The sequence below is a fragment of the Cnephaeus nilssonii genome (genome assembly GCF_951640355.1).
Source record: "Cnephaeus nilssonii genome assembly, chromosome: 13".
Taxonomy (NCBI): domain Eukaryota; kingdom Metazoa; phylum Chordata; class Mammalia; order Chiroptera; family Vespertilionidae; genus Cnephaeus; species Cnephaeus nilssonii.
In genome coordinates, this window is record NC_137084.1 from 19,680,652 (window position 1) to 19,702,282 (window position 21,631).

Here is a 21,631-nt window from a genome sequence, read left to right on the forward strand (position 1 = left end):
AGGCAAGATCTTTTAACGTGTCTTTAAGTGGTTTTGAAGAGTGTGATGGTGTGTCATCATGAAGCAAAATTACTTTGCCTTGTCTTCTGGCACATTCTGGTCACTTTATGATCAAATCTTGGTTCAGATTGATTATTTGTTGTCAGTAGTGATCAGTATTAGTGGTTTCACCTGGTTTTAGAAGCTCATAATACACCACACCTTTCTGATCCCACCAAACACAGAGCATTGTCTTCTTTCTGAAGCGATTTGGACTTGCAGTCGATATTGATGGTTGACCTGGATCAACCCAAGATTTTGTGCATTTGGGATTCTCAAAATAAATCCACTTTTTATTGCCAGTCACAATTCAATGCAAAAAAAAGACTTTCTTTTGTGTCATTGAAGCAACATTTTACTGATAACTTTTCGGTTTTTTATTTGTCTTTCGTTCAGTTGATGTGGCACCCATTTTCCTTCCTTTAAAATCTTTCCCATTGCTTGTAAACAATCAGAAATTGTTTGCTGAGCAACGTTTAATCTTTCTTCAAGTTGTTTTTGAGTTTGACACACATTTTCATCCAATAATGCTTGTAATTGTTGGTCTTCAAACTTTTTTTGTTGACCTGGACGTTCTTTGTCTTTCACATCGAAATCAGCGTTCACAAGTATCTTGAGATGGAGTATGTTCACCATAAGCTTCCTGAAGTATATGATAACTTTTTCTTCAAAATAAAGTAATAAATTAAAACTTCCCGCAAATGCTCTTTTTTTGGGGCATGAAATTTGACATTTTTAAGTGTAAAAATATTCTATGATGTTAACACCTTCAGCAAATTTGACATATGAAGTTTTGAAGCTTGCTGTCAATACAACAAAATAGCATACATATCAAATCGCATATATATCAACATATGTGTAACTCTATCTATTGAAAAAAATCCGCATTATTAACTGATATACCCAGTAGGTCTTAGCAAATTTGCTTATTCCTTGAAAAAATATTGGTTGGTCATGTGTATATAAATTTTTATAAGTTTGTGAGTGAATATATGCTCCCATGTGCCCCATTTATTCAAAGACAGTCCTCTGTGTGGGTCTAGAGTGATTAATGTAGCTCTTTGGTGTGTGTGTGTGTGTGTGTGTGTGCGCGCGCGCACATGCGCACACGCTCGCATGTGGGTGCAGTATAGTCAGATGCCAACAGCCAGGCAGGGTTGAGCAGTAACATCTAGATTGGTGTTTGACTGGTTCTGAACTGACACTAATTCCAGACATCCAAAAATCACTGTAGTTCTCCAGTCAGAATAGGTGCTTATGGATGCCATGTAATCAGTGGAGTTTTTAGCTTAGATTCATCTTACAGAATGCATAATTGCACTTACCCTGGATGTAGTTTTACCTTCCCTGCACACAAAGCTTCTGCCAAAACTACAGACTTACAGAATGTTTTGTTAGTCATGGTATTCCATAAAGCACTATTTATGCTTAAGGAACTCGCTTCATAGCAAATGAAGTACATAAATGAGTCCATACTCATGAAATTCACTGGTCTTAGCATATTCACCATCCTGAAGCCATCTGACTCAACAGAATTGGTGAATGGTCCTTTGAAGACTATTAAAATCCTGTACCCTTAAGGAATGAAGAATTGGGTCACACCACCAGGCAAAGAACCATAATAAGCTGTGAAACTTAACTGAGGACAAAGAGAATATGGAATGGACATTGGAAAAAGGGATTATAAATACAGTTTTGACCATATGAGCAGTTGCAGAAATGAAGACTGTAAATATTACATGTATTTCTTCATTTTTATAAAAATATTTGTATGTATGTATATTGTAGGGAGCGGCTCTGGGGTCAAGCCTTGGGCTGACCTGTGGCAAGGTCACAAACAAGTCCCAGCCTGGAGGGCAGAAGTCTCCTAGCATTGTTAAGCCTGACCTTGTAGCCCTCCCTAATTCCTTCCTAGGTAGCTAATGGGCTGTGGGAGGTGCAGAACGTGTTGCCAAAACAAGAACATTTGTATACATGTTAATCTTGTTATAATAAGACTATAAAATAAACGTGCTGTATCAGCTCTGGGTCTCTGTCTCTCCATCAGAGGATAGCTGACCCATCGGGCCCCAGCTTTTACCTTCTATCTCTGTGTCTGTCTCTTTCTTTCATTTTCTCAATCCCCAGCTGCCCCTACTCAAGAACTGGACCGCTCTCTAGCCACGCTGGACACGGAAAAGAGAGAAATATTTATAGTATATGTTTTGTTCCCTCTCTTATCCTCCTACTGTATAACATCTATCTATCTATCTATCTATCTATCTATCTATCTATCTATCTATCTATCTATCTATCTATCAAGCCAGCTACCTTAATGACCAGAAAGACCAGAGACCAGAACACCACCACCCCTTGCCCAGACTGGCCCCGCCCCCCAGGGAGTGGTTAGGGGTGCCCAAGGCAACACAATAGGGTGCGCGTTTGATGAAGGAAAGTTAAGAAATAGAGGGCAAGGTCTTAAGGGTCTGCAGGGTTAGGGTGGTGGGCCTGGAGTAGGTTTGGAGTGTGCTGGGGAAGGAAGAGGAAGATCCAATTGGAAAACGGCTCAGCACAGTACCTTTCTCATTGCGAACCAGGAGGGTGCCAGCTGTGGACTGAAGGGGCGGTTGTTTCATGAATGTGCTTGGGAGTGACATGTTCATGGCAGCGGCAGTGCTCCCGAAACTTCACTGATTTCAAATAGTAAACAGCTATCAACGTCAAAGAACAGAAAAATCCTCTCCAACTAGAGGCCCTGGACTTGCAACACGACTGAAGGAAACACCACTTAAGGAGGAGCTAGAAAAACTGGAAGTGTGCGACCAGAGGATTGTGGGATTGTGGAGGATGCCTGGGCTCCTGTGGCTAGAACGTGAGCCTGTTTTTGTGCATGTAAATAGTCAGCCCTAGAGTCCTCAGTCTCGCAGTATTTGGATGTGAATTCTGGCGGGAAATTATTTCTCTTGAGGTTTGCTGTTCCCTTGCTGCGAGGAAGAGCAGAATTAAAGGTTTCCTTTGTTACCTTGGTTTGAAGCGGAGGACAAGAGCCGCGAGAACGACCAGTTCTACGAGGAGTACACACGCACCTCCCAGGAACTGCAGATGAAGAGCACCCCATGGAAGCCTTCATGAAACCATCAAGATCTTCGAAGAGCAGGGCCAGACTCAAGAGAAGTGCAGCAAGGAGTACCTGGAGCGCTTCCGGCGTGAGGGCAATGAAAAGAGATGCAGAGGATCCTGCTGAACTCAGAACAGCTCAAGTCTCGCATTGCCGAGACCCATGAGAGCCGCTCGAAGCTGGAACAGGAGCGGCGGACACAGGCCTGGGACAACCCGGAGATCGATAAGCGCATGCACAGCCTGAAGGCAGACCTCGTGCAGCTGCGCAAGATCCGAGACCAGTACCTGGTATGGCTCACCCAGAAAGGCGTCCAGCAGAAGGAAATCAACGAGTGGTTGGGAATCAAACAGGAGACTGAAGACCAGTATGCACTGATGGAGGATGAGGATGACCTCCCCCACCATGAGGAGCAAACCTGGTATGTGGGCAAGATCACCGCACGCAGGCTGAGGAAATGCTGAATGGCCAGCGGGATGGTACCTTCCTCATCCGTGAGAGCAGCCAGCGGGGCTGCTATGCCTGCTCTGTGGTGGTGGACGGCGATACCAAGCCCTGTGTCATCTACCGCACGGCCACTGGCTTGGGTTTTGCGGAACTCTAGGGGTCTCTGAAGGAGCTGGTGCTGCATTACCAGCATACCTCCCTCGTGCAATATAATGATGCACTTACTGTCACACTGGCACATCCCGTGCGAGCCCCCCCCCCCCCCCCCCCACACACACATATAGAGCAGGACTCCATCTTTCTGTCCGTCTCCCTTTGTGAATCTTTCTCTGCCTCAATCTCTCTCTTGCTTTCTCTGAGTCTTTCTCTTCCTGTCACTCTTTCTATCCCCATTTCTGTCCTCTCTGTCTCTCTTAGTCTCTGTACCTCTAAGTCTCTGTTAGAGAAGCATAACTCCTCCACCCCATGCCCCCTTTCCCCATGGACACTGCCCTCCCCTGGCTCTGGCTGCCCCCACCAGTTCCTACAGTTCCCCCAAGCTCCCCCTGTCTGGACCTGCAATGTTTACAAAGGCCCCCGGGGTGCTCAGCCCCAGCCTGGTGCCCTGATTTTTAAGCCATAGATCTGGGGTCAGGGCAGGAAGAAGGCAGGAGGGAACTTTGCTGGGCCACTTCCCAAGAACCTCAGCTGTGACATTTGGGGCCGGGCGGGTCCCAACCAACACACCCAACTTCCAGTCCAAATCCTGAAGTGAAACCCACACTGGTTACCCCCACATGGAGCTGCTGCCCAGAAGCTCTCCTCCCCCAAAAGCAAAATCATTAAAAATAACTTCAAGAGCTGGGCCCTATCTGACCCCGGGCTTCCCAGGAACCCAGGCTGCTGCAGGTCCTGCTGGGCCAGCCGAGATGCACCGCTGCCCACAGCACCTCTGCCCGATGCAGTTTCAAGGCTTCTCCTTGTTCATGTTGGGCTCTGGTTTTGTTTCCTTGACTGTAAACCCATTTTCTCCTCTTTTGGGACAAGAACCCCGGTTTTCTATGCTGCCATGGACCCCCCTCCTGCGTGCCCAGCTAGGCTGGCAGGTGGGTTTTGTATGCTACATTAATACTGATGTGGATATAAAACATTGAACTAAAAAAAAAAAAAGGAAAATGGGATAGTGACGAATAAGAAACTTTGGAGACAGTGAAGGGCAGTTTGTCCAGACTGTTGAGAGCTAAGAATTAGAGTTTAATTGGGATAGAAATCCTGCTAATAGCACCTGATGCCTGAAATCTGAGCACTCTACTCTTAGGTTTTCCAGTTCAAGTTTTTAGAGACTGCCTATTAAACATTCCTGGTTGGAAAGTGTTTGTATAGAAGCCCCTAAGTATTAAGTATTTTCTGTGTTTACCATGCTTAGCTCTCTGTAAGGAATATGGAATAATGTTAAACGCCTCATGTTCTCAAGAAGCCTGACTTTTAACATAAAAAATAAAGAAGAAATATAAATATTAAAAATAAAGAAGAAGCTTGAGTTTTAGCGGCGAAATCAGGCAGCCAGGTGAGCAGTTAGGGGTGATCAGGCAGGCAGGCAGAGCAGTTAGGGGCAATCAGGCAGGCAGGCAAGCGATTAGGAGCCAGAGGTCCCGGATTTTGAGAGGGATGTCCAACTGCTGGTTTAGGCCTTATCTGTGGAATCGGGCCTACACCGGCAGTCGGACATCCCCTGAAAGGTCCTGGATTGCAAGAAGGTGCAGGCCGGGCTGAGGGGACCTACCCCCGTGCATGAATTTCGTGCACCGGGCCTCTAGTAATATATATTGACTTTGCATGATAGTATTTAAGTATTTTTAACTCTACAACATAGTACTGAAGTTACAGAACATAAAGTAGAAGGGTGAATATCACCCAAGGACTTTGCATCCTCTTCTGGGGATAGGGTTAATACTTTCTGAGTTATACATAGTATAATTATACCAGGTTAGGCAGATGACTTTGTTATTGTCTTGATTAGACCTTAAATATGGTTTATGAGTATGGATGCCAAGCTGACAAAGGGTGGATTATGATGGTTAATTTTATGTCAACTTGCTAGGCTATATATGGTACCCAGTTGTTTAGTAAAACACTTGTCAAAATGCTGCTGTCAAGGTGGTTTTGGATGTGATTAACATATAAATCAGTAGACTTCATGTAAAGCAGCTTACCAACACAATGTGCATGGGCCTTATCTTTTAGGTCTCAAGAGAAAAAAAAACAAGATACCCAAGAAAGGATGGGATTTTTCTTCCAGAATGCCTTTGGACTCAAGACTGCAGCATTTATGCTTGCTGGAATTTCCAGCCTGCTTACCTGGGTTGGATATTTTTGACTTGCCAGACTCCATAATCACATGAGTCCAATCCTTAATATATATCTCTCCCTTTGCATCTGACATCCTGTTGGCTCTGTTTCTCTGGAGATCCCTGACTAATGCACAGGATGATCTCTAGAAAGTGTGACCATGACACTTGATGACCCAGTCTTGTTTTCTGACATCTTAGGTGTCTTAGGTTAGAAATCTGGCATTTTACCTCAACACATATTAATTCTGAGAGCAAATGGACTGCTCCACCATTCCTGACTTACTTGCACATGCCTCCATTAAATGTGAGAGCATAGATTAGACCAGAACACTGGGACCATTGTTACATGCAAAAGAGGTTCAATGAAAGGAACAGGTAAATTGACCAGATGGTTATATGTCACCCTTTAAAGGCAAATACAAGAATAAGACATGTTAGATTGAGTGAAATATCTTTATGAACATTTCTCATCCAAATCAGAGTTCAAGTACTCAATTAATACAATTACTTCTCAGGAGGAAACTTTAAAAGTAATGAAATTGCTTCAGAGGAAATGTAAATTTCTAGTTTGGGGCTAAGTGAACAATAGCAGCCTATAGTATTCCTGTTCAGTTTTCAGAGGTTTAAAGTTCAGAGAACTTAAAAAAAAAAAAAAAAGGAGGGAGCAAACTGTAGCAACTACATGTATTAGGAAAAGATAATTAATGTGAATCAAAATTGTGGGGAAATAAATGTAACTATGGCATTTGTATATAAGAGTTTCATTGTTGTCACATGCTCAGGCACCTCCTTCAAGTTCTACTAACTCTTCAGAGAGCTTCAGCTGTTCCTTTGCTACTAATGGCCTTTTTCAGGGCATCTTTGACATCCTTGTTCCTAAGGGTGTAAATCAGGGGATTGAGTAAGGGGGTGACAAAGGTGTAAATGAGGGCAAATTGGCGGTCCTCATCCACGGAAGAGCTAGATTGGGGACGCAGGTAGACCAAGGCACAGAAGCCATACTGCAGCAAGACCACGGTGAGGTGGGAGGAGCAGGTGGAGAAGGCCCGGCGGCGGCCCTCAGCAGAACGGATGCGCAGGATGGCCAAGGTGATGAACATGTAGGAGACAGAAATAAGGATGAAGGGGACAGTCAGCACGAGGATGCTCACGACATAGAGGACGGCCTGGTGCACGTGGATGTCAGCGCAGGCCAGCCTCAGGACCGGAGGCACATCACAGAGGAAGTGGTTGATTTCCCGGAGGCGTCCACAGAAGGGCAAGGTGAAGATTAAGGATGTGAGCTGCAGGGACAGGTAGAGCGCCAGACCCACGGCACAGCCCACCATCTGGATGCACAGCTTCTGGGTCATGATGAGGGTGTAGTGCAGTGGGTGGCAGATGGCCACATAGCGATCATATGCCATGATTGCCAAGAGAAAACAGTCAGCACCACCAAGAGTGAGAAAAAAGAACATTTGGGCCCCACAGCCAGCCAGAGAAATGGGCTTCCTGGCTCCAAAGATGTTGGAAAGCATCAAGGGCACCACCACGGTGGTGTAGCTGATCTCTATGAAGGACAAGTTGGACAGGAAGAAATACATTGGGGTGCGCAGGGAGCTGTGTGTGCACACCGCCCAGATGATGGCTGTGTTGCCACAAAGGATCATCAGGTAGAGGAGGAGGAAGAGGAGGAAGAGGAGAGCCTGAAATTCAGGGACAGCAGTGAATACTCGGAACACAAACTCCGTGGTGCCGGACTGGTTGAGGACAGGGCTCCTCGCAAACATGTCTCTTGCAAAAGAGAACAGAAAGTGCTGAATCTTCCTTTGCTGAGTTATCTATTGCCTGAGGAAAATAAAGATTTTTAAGTTTTGTTTCTGATATGGAAATTACCTTATTATGATCGAGAATCTAATTGTAATAAAAGTTATGAATAATAATCCTTAGAATTATTCATATGTATGTTCCTGAAGAAAAAAAGATCTAAAATAACTTGAAACATCAGCCATTCAATATTCATCCATAGGTGCCAGCTCTTTGCTTTTGTAAAAGGTTCATGCATATATTGTTGTAGACATTTATTTTATTTATTTATTTATTTATTTATTTATTTATTTATTTATTTATTTATTTATTGAGGTATTATATGTGTACATATCTTACCAATACCCCCCACCCCCACCCCACACCCATACATGCCCTCATCCCCCAGAGTTTTGCGTCCATTGTTTATGCTTATATGCATGCATACAAGTCCTTCGTTTGATTTCTTATCTCCCCCACCTCTCCCTAACTTTCCCCCTGTAATTTGAAAGTCTGTTTGTTGCTTTACTGTCTCTGTATCTATCTTTTTGTTCATCAGTTTATAATGTTCTTTATTATCCATAAATGAGTGAGATCATGTGGTATTTTTCTTTCTTTGACTGGCTTATTTCACTTAGCATAATATTCTCCAATTCCATCCAGGTTGCTGCAAATGATGAGAATTCCTTCTTTTAGACATTTATTTTATAGATTACATTTTGAATTATGAAAATCTTCATGTTATTCTGGATGTTTTGGTTGCATAGAGGACTGGGAACACATCTTTATTCCAAGGTGCCACTTATATTTGACATATACCACATATATTTTCCCTTACTGAAGTATTTTCTGTAAGACTTCAATTTTCAACCCAAATTTTAGAGTTCAAATATACTGACAGGTAAGCATTGGATATATGGAAGGTAGAAACAAGAGTGGAGCTAGCTGAGATAAGGAAAGATGATGAGGAAACTAGGAATTTCCTAGAAGGGGAAAATAAAAAAGAAAAGAAAAGTAACCATTTTTTACAAAGTCACCACTTTCTGATAGATTTGTATTTAAAAAATGTTTTTTTATGATAAAAAAAATCCAGGAGATGATGAACCACTATTCAAAATGTTTTAAAGAAAAACAAGTCCTGATTAAGAGATTTTATCCAACCCAGTTGTCATCCATGTATTATAATATGAAAAACTTTTTTAAAAATTGTAATAGCTCTGGAATTATATCATCTACATCCATGCTGAAACATTAACTCAATAACTCAAATGATTAGTTTTTTTTAAAATAATAAAAATAAAAATTAATTGTTGGGTATTTTGTGATACAAAAGGAAAGTTGTGAGAATTAAAACACAGTAAAACACAGTTATGTCTAAATAAGTATTTCAAATATTGTTTTAAAAAGAACAGAAATTTCAAATAGAATTCTTGAAAAACTTATTATGGAAAATAATTTTAAAAAAATATATTTCAGAGGAGAAGGGAAAAGGATAGAGATATAGAAACATTATTGATGAGAGAGAATCATTGATCTGCTGCCTCCTGCACACTTTGCACTGGGGATTGAGCCCACAACCCGGGAATGTGCCCTGACCAGGAAGCTAACTGTGACCTCCTGGTTCATAGGTTGATGCTCAACCACTGAGCCATGCCGGTTGGGCTAATATTAAACTAGATATACAATCATAACTTATATAAAAATATGAGAAATGGGTATAGGAAGGCAAGATAGGATATATTGTGCTAGTTTCCTCAAACTACATAAATAATAATTCAGTATAAACCAAATTATTATTTAATGTGGATACTTCAAGTTTTTAATTTTTATATTCCTGAACAGTTAATGTTAATCACTTTAAGCACAAACAGAATGTATTTTTCCAAGTGTATATCATATAAATATGTCTTTCCCAAAAATTACAGAGAAAAAATACAAAAGAATGAAGTTATAGTTTAAAAAAAGAACAAAATGAACAAGGAATTGTATAGAACAAAAATCTTTGTTTTGTTTTTTATTAAATTTATGAGATGACATTGGCTAATAAAATTGTGTACCCTTTGGTAGCTTAGTTGATAACATGAAAAAACAAATATATTTTTTTATTTAAAAAGATTTTTAAAAAATCAAATTCTAGGCCACTAGCCAAATAATCAAAATAATTAAGTTATATAACTATTTTGGCCAGACTAAAATAGTCATATAATTTGTTTTATTATTATTATTATTATTATTATTGTTTTTATTATTATTATTATTTTAGTTTTTAATTTAGAACTTTGCTTAAATCGTCTTTATTCATTTATTCATATTGAATTTATTGGGGTGACATTGGTTAACAAAATTATATAGGTTTCAGGTGTACAATTCTAAAATACATCATCTGTATATTGTATTATGTGTCCACCACCTCAAGTCAAGCATCCTTCCATCACCAATTATCCCTCCTATACTCTCTTTTACCTCCACCCACCAACCTTTCCCTCTGGTGATCACCATACTGCCGTCTGTCTGTGAGGGCTTTTCCTTTTCCTTTTTCCTTTTTCCTATTTCCTGTTTCCTTTCCTTTCCTTTCCTTTCCTTTCCTTTCCTTTCCTTTCCTTTCCTTTCCTTTCCTTTCCTTTCCTTTCCTTTCCTTTCCTTTTTTTTCTTTTCCTTGCTTAATCTCTTCACCTTCTTACCCAGTCCTTCAGGACCCCTCCCCTCTGACAATTGTGAGAAGCAGGATAAAACATATCAATTAGGACAATCGATATACATCGACATATGCCTCTATTAAAATACAAAATCTTTGTTCAGATTGAGTTAAAAAACAAAGATTTTTTAAGAGGCAAAAAATACAATGTCATATAAAAACTATTACTCCTTTTATCCAAACATTTTCTGGAAATTCTAGAACATAAAATAAACCATGATTCCCAACCAAAAAAGATGAGACAACTAATTGTTCCTATGAAAGCCATAAGGCAGCCAAATGAGAAGTTTTTAGAAATAACAATGAACATTTTAAGAAGGCCAATAGTTAACTAATTTGTATTTAAACACCTTGTTTTCTTTCCCTCTATAACAGGCGTCCTGAAACTACGGCCCGCGGGCCTCATGCGGGTGTTTTTGCCGTTTTGTTTTTTTACTTCAAAATAAGATATGTGCAGTGTGCATAGGAATTTGTTCATAGTTTTTTTTTTAAACTATAGTCTGGCCCTCCAACCGTCTGAGGGACAGTGAACTTGCCCCTGTTTAAAAAGTTTGAGGACCCCTGCTCTGTAAACTACACTGTGGGTGTCCACCCTACACTGAACTCCTCTACATCTGGATTCTTATATTTCTTCCAGTTGAGGTTTCTGCTTACCGAGTCAATTGTGTTTGTTGATACTCTTGATATTATTAAAGTTAATAAAAGTGTATGAAATGTGGAACTGTAAATGTGAAAAAGAATTTTTTTCAATGCCAATCAATGTTAATGTTTTAGAAATATTTGATAAAAGTGAGTTGCAAACAAATAATAACTTACTAAAAATTTGCTAAGATGGGCATAACTGCTATATATGTTTGAGGGGAAAATCATAAAAAGATGACATAGCATATATTTTTTCACAAATGTTTTTATATATTTATTTTATGTTAAAGACATTGATATTGCAAATTGAGGCAATGATTTGTGAGTATGGTTCATGCAAGAAACAATTCAGTTTGCAATAATCCATCAACAAAAAGCACACACGGACCTGGCTGATGTGGATCAGTTGGTTGAGCATCATCCCATGAATCAAGAGGTCACAGTTCAATTTCCAGTCAGGGCACATGCCTGGACTGTGGGCTTGATCCGGGGTGTGCAGGAGGCAGCTAATAGATGTTTTCCTCTCATCAATGATTTTATCTCTCTCTCCCTCTCCCTTCATTTCTATGAAATAAATAAACACATATATAAAAAAAGAAAAAAAGCACTCAGAAAATGTTTGGCCAAATATCAGAAGGCTGGGGGTAAAATGTACAAATATATGTTTTAAGTTAAATGAAGATTTTAAGGATTACATACATTTTAAAATTAATTTCCTTATAACTGCCTCTTCAGTTAACCAATCAAGCACTGGATCTAATTGCTTTGGATGTAAGGGCTTTTACTTTATATAAAACACAAAAGTTTTTTCCATACAAGCAATAACTACTTAGAACACTCAAAACCCAATAGTGAAACAAATATAACATCAATATATGTAATATAGTAACAAGACAAATTTAAGGCATGTAATCTTAAAACAAATTTATGGTGATCATTATAGCTTTTTTAAAAAATGGGGATTAAAAATACAGTTAAAAAAAATGGAAACACTTACTTTTATATCCTTGGGAAGACTTTTGGGTAGCCAGAAAAATAAATCCTTTGACCTTAATTTTAATGCATCCCTTCATCCCTCCCTCTCTTCCTGCCTTCCATCCTACCTTTCTTCCTCCATTCTTTTCTCTAATAGTAAAAACACATTCTTAGCTCAAGAGCCATACAGAAAGAGTCTGAATTTGGTCTTCAGGTCTTGTTTGACTTCCCTTGCTCTGAAGTATTATACTCAGTAAGTTAAGATCAACTAGGAAAAGAATAGCCAATTTATTTTTGAAAGAGATCTGAAGGTGATTTCTTACCTCTTTGTAATTTACTTCATTCTACCAGCCATCAAAGAAAATTCATACAGACAAAACAAAAATTTTTTTTGGAAATGCTAAAAGTTTCTGCTGCAGATGATTAAGGGAGCTCTCCTGACGTGCTTTCTGGCCCTATGTATCCTGTTCTTCAAGGATGAAATGAAATAAGAATACATGAGCTTCAGATGTGCACAATCCCCTAGAAATAAAAAGTGGCTGGTAGGTGATGTCCTCGTAATATTTAGATGTGGGTGGGAAAGTGCGCCGGGGTTTAGGAAGTGAGTCCGATGTTAGAATGTCTTCCTTAGGTTAGGACAAAATAAACAGGGATAGTAAGAAATCATCCTATGCCAGAATATTGCATGGGAGGACCAGGCTCATCTTTTGCATTCTCCCCTTTACTCTTGAGGCCATTCTTGCCTGACTTAGCCAGACAATTTAGTGGCCTATAGCATGTCTTAAAATAATGGGTCCCAAAGAGGAGAAATTTCCCCAATGGTCTTTCTTAAAACAAATCCAACTAAAATCATATCTGGAAAAAATTTCCTGGGTTGATCAACTGTGGCAATTAATAGGCAACTTTCCACGTGATGCTCACAGATAAACTGCTGTCTGGGGACACAGGATGGTGTCCTCATTCCTATTTATACTGATAGGGACCTCTGGATGTTGTCTTCTGGCAAACCTAACCAGTGAAATGTTCATGACAAGTCAGGGCTCACAGAAGGCCTAAAGTGCACTAAAATGAGCCTACTAAGGAAAATTGGAGGTGTCATAAATGATTGGATTAGATGATGTTTATGGTCCCTTCTAACCTCAAAACTCTATATTGTAATTTCTACTTCCTTTCCCTTAGATTGGACTTATGTCCCATTTATCACTTTTAGCTTTCTCTTTCCCCTGTCAGTCATATTTATATTTCTTTTCTGCTGAACCTTGCCCTAGTCCTACTAATTTCTATGATGATAACTATATTTTTAACTCTCACCCAAAACCAGGTTGTTTTATTTACTCCTCTTTTACTTACTTCTCTTTAATTTCATGTACTGTTTTACCCCTGATTCTGCTAACAGAATTTCTATTTTCAACCTGCTAACAGAATTTCTATTTTCTATTTTAATCCTGTAATTTCTTGAAAACCTTTCATCTAAGGATTATCAGAGGTTTTTATGTACTAGTCTACATATATAGCAACAACAACAACCGCACATTAACTTGACTATTTTTTTATTACAGTGGTCAATTGAGAGAGCCTTCCTTTGACTTAGGAACAATATAGGTAACTCATCTATGAAGCAAGTGCACACAGAGATTAAGAGCACACTATCTCTCCTTACCATTAATAGAACCACAGTTTCTTCATAAATACTAGATACTTTACAATATCCATAATTCTTTAAACGTGACATAATTATGTTCACCAGCAATTATAAGGACCAAATTATCTTGTTTGGTAGTGTGAAATTTACCTATGGTCAGTGATCTATACAAAATAGCCCAGAATGTGTAGTATTTATGATATACCAAAATTCATTGTTAGCACTCTAGAGAAATTTTGAACCATAAATCTAGATAAAATCCTCTTGAAAGTGAGATGTGTGGTATTTGACCCTCCTAAAAGTCAATGTTCATTGAGCATATGAATTTTCCACTTTGGTTTCTTCATCTAGGTGAAGCTCCTCATCATGCAGTACAAACTTCTAGAAAACAGAAATGACAAGTCTTTCCAGATAACATGGGCTTTATTGTAATTAGTGGCAATAAAAGAGAACATAAGGGCTCCAACCCCTTTATATACTTCTGATGGTCTCAAAAACCTATGTGACCCAATGTGCTCCTACAGTTGTTAGGTGGTGAGTAATGGAGAGTCTTCAGAATATCAACATTAAAGGAGATTTTAAAACTTTCAAGGAAAATGCTAGATCAATATTATTTCCATTTTTTCATGTCTCTTTCAATCTTTCTAATGCTTTCGTAACAAAGATGCCCTGAGAAAACTATTGGTCCTTGATAAAAAGAGATTTTTAAAATATGACCACTACAGTATGTTATAGGATCAAACAATTGTTAGCTGAACTAAAATTTTTGGCTAGTGTTCCTAGGTTGCATGAGTCTGGTGGTTCTCAATGTTTTAGTATCACCAGGAGGACTTGTTAAAGCACAAATATCTGGGCTGTACTCCTAGAGTTTCTGATTCTATAGGTCTGGATGGAAGAGTTCCTATAATTAACATTTATGAAAAATTGCAGGTGATGCTGTTGGTCTTTTAATAATGCCCTGGAACCACTGCTCCACGGCAGTGGTCAGCAAACTCATTAGTCAACAGAGCCAAATATCAACAGTACAACAATTGAAATTTCTTTTGAGAGCCAAATTTTTTAAACTTAAACTTCTTCTAACGCCACTTCTTCAAAATAGACTCGCCCAGGCTGTGGTATTTTGTGGAAGAGCCACACTCAAGGGGCCAAAGAGCCACATGTGGTTCGCGAGCCGCAGTTTGCCGACCACGGCTCTAGGGTAACAGTTCTCAAAGTGTGGTCTGCACACCAATTCCATCTGGAATACAGGGGTAGTTTAAGCATTAGGCAGTCTTCCTTACCCAAACTCTCTTATATGAACTTTATCTATTAGAATTCAGGTAAGGAGAAGGTATGGATATATTTTTGCCTTTTGAGCTGCATATTCTTTTTTCTCTGAAATTCAGAAACTAAATAAATTTTTCTTATATTATATCCCTCATCATCCAAAGTCACCACTGGCATTCTTGCTATCTCGGCTAATGAGTGATAATTATACAGATTTCTGGGCTCCACCATGGTATACCAAATTAGATTATTTGAAATTAGATTTTAGGATTCTGCATGTCAACAGTCTCGACATCATTCTTAAGAGCATGAATGTTGGAGAATCAAGCTTCTATGCTATGTAACAAGAATCATAGAGGCAGTGCCCTCGGTGGTCCTGGATCTGTCTCTTGCTTCAACAGCATTTGGACGGAACAGACCTAGTGATGCTCCTTCTTCCAGCCTCCGACCACTCTCCTGCGTCTTATCCAGTCACCATCTTCAGAAACACCTCCGGGACCAGCCAACACTTTTTTTTGTTGTTGTTTGTTTTTCTGTCTTAACTCCTTATTGCTGAACAACCAGGAACTCCCAAATTCGTCAGAATTTTTCCACCGAGGTGGAGGCTGCGGTCAACCGCCTGGCCAACCTGCATCTGTGGGCCTCCCAAACCTACCTTTCTCTGGGCTTCTATTTTGACTGTGATGATGTGGCTCTCAAGAGTGTAGGCCACCTTTTTCTGCGAGTTGGTGGAGAAGTGCGAGGGCGCTGAGCATCTCTTAAAGGTGCAAAACAAGTGCGGTGGCTGCATTCTCTTCCAGGATGTGCTGAAACCTTCCCAAGATGAGTGGGCAAAACTCAGGATGCCAGGGAAGCCGCCCTGGCCTTGGAGAAGAACCTGAACCAGGCCCTTTTGGAGCTGCACGCCCTGGGTTCTACCTGTGCAGACCCTCAGCTCTGTGACTTCCTGGAGAACCACTTCCTGGGTGAGGGGGTGAAACTCATCAAGAAGATGGGCGACCACCTGACTAACATCTGCAGGCTGCCAGCCCCCAGGCTGGGCTGGGTGAGTATCTCTTGGAAAGGCTCACCCTCAAGCATGACTAGGAGCCTTTGGAGCCCAGAAGCCTTTCAGAGGCCCCTCTGCATCCCCTGGTGTCTGGTTTTTACCTGAGCCTCCTCCTGAAACTACTAGTCATTCTTTTAACCACCCTGGAGCCCTCTTTCATGCATTGGACCTAATGAAACAATAAAGCTTTTTGCAGAAGGAAAAAAGAATCATGAAGTTATTTTGAATTTTAGTAATTGAAAATATAACTGTGATGTCATATACTTAGGAGGTCTACCTACAAAGCACTTCAGACTAATAGAGTGATATAGTGTGGGATTTGATAATATCTAGGATTATAATCTTGATCTTAAGATAGAAGTAAATGCATCTGTGAAAATGCATCCAACATTTCTCCTACCTAGTCATATTCCCAAAACATGAATAGAATCAATCTCATTTGGAGGGAACTGGATCAGAAAAATTAAAGAAAAATATAATTACGAGTTCATCCAACTTTATTTGTGAAACAAGGAAATAAAGGCTTACTTCTCTTTTAAAAAGATAAGAATAATATAAATTCAAAAAATATTTATAGATACTAGAAACCTATTAGAAGTTTCAATGGTTTGCATGCCATTTCTAGTTAGTAGGCTAAGCCCAGTGAAGACTTTGCTTTTCCAATCACTTTCTTGAATGCACTCTTGACCTCTTTGTTTCTTAGGCTATAGACCAGAGGGTTCAGCATGGGGATGACCATGGTATAGAATATGGATGCCATTTTGTCTGTGTCCATGGAATGACTAGAATTTGGCTGTAAGTACATGAACATGATTGTCCCATAGAAAATGGAAACAGTTGTTAGGTGGGACACACAGGTAGAGAAGGCTTTCTTCTGACCCTCAGTTGAGTGCATCCTCAGGATAGCAATAAAAATGAACAGGTAAGAGTTCAAGATAACCAAGAGAGTGAAAAAGACATTGAACGCTGCCAATGTGAAGAGCACAGTCTCATTTGTGTTAATATTAGAGCAAGAGAGAGCCAGCAATGGGGGAATGTCACAGAAAAAGTGATTAACAACATTGGAATGACAAAAGGAGAGGTGGAAAGTGAAGACAACATGAATGCAAGATTCTAAGAGTCCACAGATATAGGGTCCAGTGACCAGTAAGGCACACACAGTATTTGTCATAGTGGTGGTATAATGCAGGGGTTTACATACTGCTACATGGCGGTCAAAGGCCATTGAGGCCAGGAGGAAACTTTCAGTGGTGGCAAAAGCTGCAAAGAAAAACATCTGGGAAGCACATGCATTGTATGATATGGTCTTATCTCCTGTGAGAAACCCCATGATTACCTTGGGAGTGACAGCTGAGGCATAAACACAGTCAACCAGGGAGAGGTGACTGAGAAAAAAGTACATGGGAGTGTGGAGTTGAGAGTCCAACATAATCAACATGATCATCCCCAGGTTTCCAACCAGAGTGATAAGGTAGATGAGAGAGAAGATTATGAAGAGTGGGATCTGCATCTCTAGGGTATCTGTTAACCCCACAAGAATAAACTCAGTCACCTCTGAAATGTTCTCCATTAAAGGCATTCAGGAAACATCATGAGAAGCATCGATGACAAAATGAGTGAACACAAGATAATGCTACTTGATTATCATGAGAATTGAACAGAGTCTCTTGTCAGATTACTGCCAAGGTCAGGAGCCTGTGTGCAAGAAATGGGACTAAATGGTGGTTTGTGGTGGGTTGAGTGAGGTGATTCATCTAGGACAGTGATGGCGAACCTCTGACACGCGTGTCAGTGCCATTGCTGATGACACGCGGCCGCTGAGGCGGCCGCATGCCGAGGATGAAACATTTATGTTATTTAAACTATAAATATCGCGAAATAATGTTTTTTCCTCAAAGTGACACACTACCCGAGTTATGCTCAGTTTTTTGGCGAAGTTTGACACACCAAGCTCAAAAGGTTGCCCATCACTGATCTAGGAGATGTGTGGAAGGACACTGGAATGTCCCTGTTAATTGGGGCTACCATATTATGACTCTGACGCACATTTCAGCTTACTGGCTATCTGGTATACTCTATTACATCAAACCACAGAGAACTTATTTTCACTACTTTCCATATCTTTCAAGCACCTTGTCTAAGCTATACATAGAAAGCTTAATCAACAGAAAGTAAAATATAATAAACATTTTGTCAGTCATTGGTATATGATGCTGATCAGCCCTGTTAAATACATTTCCCATTTTGGAACGATATCTCATAAGCTTGCTAATAATAGCTGAAGATACACAGTAATTTGGAGCCCTGCTTTAGGGACACCTACACTTTTATATCTAATTCACCAGGGCTACTACTACTGCTGCTACTATTAGACAAGGCAGAAGAAACATCATGAATAAAAGCACGGAGTGGTAAACACAATTGTGTAAACAGGCAATTATAAGCAGATAGGTATTAATAACAAGTAAAATACATGGCACAGTCAAAATCTCAATTAGGATTTAATATAAAAAACTAATTGGTAGAAACAAGAGAGGTAGAATTGAGCCCTGAAAGAGAGAAAAAAATGTGTCAGATTATAGATATATTACAATCATTTAGAACAGCCCAAGTTGACTGTTTACAAGTCTAATACAAGATTATACTTGTTTTCCAATTGTACAGATGTGTCATTCACTGAAGAGCAATTTAGATGGAATGCTGCCTTGGGAACATTACTTACACTCTGTTAATCTGTTTCATTGTCTATGAAATACCCAGTTCATGTAATACCCAATGTATTATTATACCGAGTTGAAAAGATGAAATTAAATGACATGTGTAGCCCTACTAACACAATGCCTGGCACATGGAATGCTAGTTCCCTCTTCTTCTCATTCTCCTACTCACTAGTTTTGCACATAAACCAGCTTTATACCAGGAGCTGGTGTAACACAATTCCTGACTTTTTAAGGGGGTAGAGACAAGTAGATTTATAAGTTAACCCCCAAAGTGATGTGCTACAATAAAAGTGTGTATAAATGTTACAAAATGATCATAAAAGTAACCAGAATATTCCAGGACACCCTACTGACAATGAGGTTACTTCCCCTGAGACTGGTTTTTCAACTCTTACATGTCTGTGCTTGCTAGAGTTGCCAGAGATGGTCCAAATGCATGAACATGTGAATCTGATTTAATTTATTTTTTGAAAAGTTAATTTCTGTATTCTACTGATGCACCAAAAATTGCCAATGTATTAACTAAATTTCTTATCTATACTATTTGTAGGTGCAAAAGGACACAAAACAACTCCTTTTGACCCAGAAAGTATCAATCCTATGGGAAGGATTGTACTATAAACACAAGGCCAATTTTAATTTTAGTTTTATTGATAATCAGCTAGATGTAGGTCTGCCACTTGGCAAGAAGTTAATTCACAAGAAATTAATTAAGAAATTAATTCACAGCTCCTCTATATCCTTCATTGACTGCTATCTTGCTCTGATGTGAAAATTTGTTGATAAGCATAAAAGATAATAACATTTTACATAATTTGGAAATTAACACCTTATCTGATGTATCATTGGTAAATATGTTCTCTCTTTTCATTTTGTTGATGATTTCCTTTGCTGTGCAGAAGCTTTTTAGTTTGATGTAATAATTTTTAAAAAGATACTAGCATTTAAAAAATCAGGTAATCTAGGCCATTACTTTCATAGTCTATCTCATCTCTTCTTGGTTACTGCAAGAGATTTAGCCAATAATATTGACTATTCAAATTTTGATGTTCCTAAATAAAATGGCTTTACATTTGAGATCCCCAAATAGATGTTGAAAGTTTTATGACCTCTGAAATTCAGAAAGAGAGATGGTATTTGCACTACTTTAACTATGGCACATTCTAAATAAAAAAAATTAGGAGGTGGAATATCCCTTTGGAGTCTAACCATCACCCCAATCATTTATATAAAACATCTGATGGCAATGAGCATGAAGATCTGGATACTGTAAAGCAGCATCGTAGAGTGGAAAGAACAGCATAGTATGAGTGACAAGATGACTAGCTAACAGGGTGTCTATGGTCTAGCCATTTAACCTTTCTGGGCTTTATTTTCCTCAATTACAAAATAAAAACTGTTGGACCTTTTAGAGCCCTTTCCCATTCTAATTGGCTATGATTGTATGTTTTCTTCATATTTACCTTTGTCATAGGAACAGACAAATGATGGTACAAAGGAGGAAGTATGGAAAACCTTCATGACCAGATTATAGACCAGAAGTCTGCACCCAGGAACTCTCCTTCCCCACCTGTGGAGCTCTGTGTAGTGGAACATAACTCAGGAGTGTGCTCTTGCAAATATCAAGGCAGAGACGACAACAAATCTTATCACACCACAAATCTCAGGGGAAGCTTTTAGTGTCATACAAGTGGATATCTCAGGAGGCTCCAATTCCAGATTGGCCCTCCTAACCTGACTGGAGATATCAGAGGATAATGTTTGTATGCTTTTTTTTAGCTGAGAGGACATGGGAGGGGAGAGGGAAGCTTAGAGGGAAGAGCCTTCACTCATCAAATCAGCAATGCTACAGCCAACTTAGGCCACAAAAATGGAAACTCACAGGAATCTCTGGTTTAGGTGATGTTAGGACCTCATGCAAGCTTTTCCACATTTACTTCTTTCTTAAAAGCCTAGAAATCTCCACAGAAATTTTAAAAAACAAAATATAGCCATTTGTCTTACCACTACCGACCTGGTCTTGGGATGTTTGGGGGAATTATTTTCTGTATTTTTAGAACTAAGGGAATGGATCCATTCATTCCTTTAATTTCTGACATCTGATTTCCAGAACTGTGAGAAATAAATTCATGTTGTTTTAAACTCTCAAGATCATGGTAATTTATTACAGAAGCCATGGGAAACTAATACAAAATCTTTGCAGTATTAAAAACTTAATTTTTTGTCTAATTTGTCACTATAAAATGGCCTAACAGGTTTTGTTGTCTGTGTGTTCTGTTTTTTTTACACACAAATGATGAGTCTTTTGCTTTACTTTACCTTATCATTTATTCATTTATCAAAATCTTTTACTGAGCCCTAACTTTTTTCTAGACATGAGTTTTTATTAGAGTACAAGTCAGAATTTGTTTTCAGTATTCATAGAACTTTTATTTTCCCCGGGAATACAAACTAAATAAATAAACACTTGAAAATATAGATACACAATTATACATTTTGATCAAAATATGAAGGAATGATTGATAGAGTCAACATTGAGGAATTTGGCCAGTGTAAGTTTGTTCATGAACTGAATTACCATTTCATTAGACTCTCTTGAGTTTTTCTATGTAATCAACATTTGACTAAATTCTGAGAATACAAACCTAAATGAGATAACCTCATTGATCTTAAAGGACTCCCTATTCAGTAGTACAGTAATTATAAATACAACCAATATAATTAATAAAATTTTCAATAGTTATATGGAGAAAAGTGACAATATAGAGAAAGAAACAAACAAAAAAAAGATGGGGAATGAAATGGAAAGAAAGGGAAATTAAAATTTTGAGCATCTATTCTGTTTAAGCATTGTGCTGTGTTTTGGCTTCACCAGTATATAATTTTGTGAGGTAGGCATTATTTTCCCCCACTGAAGCTCAGAACATTTAATTAACTTGCCCTGT

At 39.1% G+C, this 21,631-nt stretch overlaps 2 protein-coding genes and 2 pseudogenes across 4 annotated transcripts in view; 2 read left to right on the forward strand and 2 right to left on the reverse strand.

Annotated features, from left to right (window-relative positions):
• The window catches only part of LOC307109364 (phosphatidylinositol 3-kinase regulatory subunit beta-like), a 6,791-nt pseudogene extending 835 nt beyond the window's left edge, over positions 1-5,956 (forward strand). The window contains exons 2-3 of the transcript in view: positions 3,053-3,827; positions 5,807-5,956. The product of the transcript in view is annotated as a phosphatidylinositol 3-kinase regulatory subunit beta-like (transcript). The remainder of the gene's footprint in view (positions 1-3,052; positions 3,828-5,806) is intronic.
• A 766-nt stretch (positions 5,957-6,722) lies between these two features.
• LOC307109365 (olfactory receptor 10Q1-like) lies at positions 6,723-7,682 on the reverse strand (the record flags this gene model as incomplete). Its single annotated transcript, XM_079788048.1, has 1 exon — positions 6,723-7,682. One exon carries the CDS (start codon positions 7,680-7,682, stop codon positions 6,723-6,725), a length of 960 nt encoding a protein of 319 aa, XP_079644174.1.
• Positions 7,683-15,112: 7,430 nt separating this feature from the next.
• Positions 15,113-16,004, forward strand: LOC307109366 (ferritin light chain-like; annotated as a pseudogene). Its single transcript has 2 exons — positions 15,113-15,258; positions 15,483-16,004. The product of its transcript is annotated as a ferritin light chain-like (transcript).
• A 587-nt stretch (positions 16,005-16,591) lies between these two features.
• The window catches only part of LOC307109367 (olfactory receptor 5T3-like), a gene marked incomplete at its 3' end in the record, with an annotated part of 33,101 nt that continues 28,061 nt past the window's right edge, over positions 16,592-21,631 (reverse strand). Inside the window, exon 4 of the mRNA XM_079788049.1 lies at positions 16,592-17,545. Coding sequence (XP_079644175.1) covers positions 16,592-17,545 — 954 coding nt within the window. The remainder of the gene's footprint in view (positions 17,546-21,631) is intronic.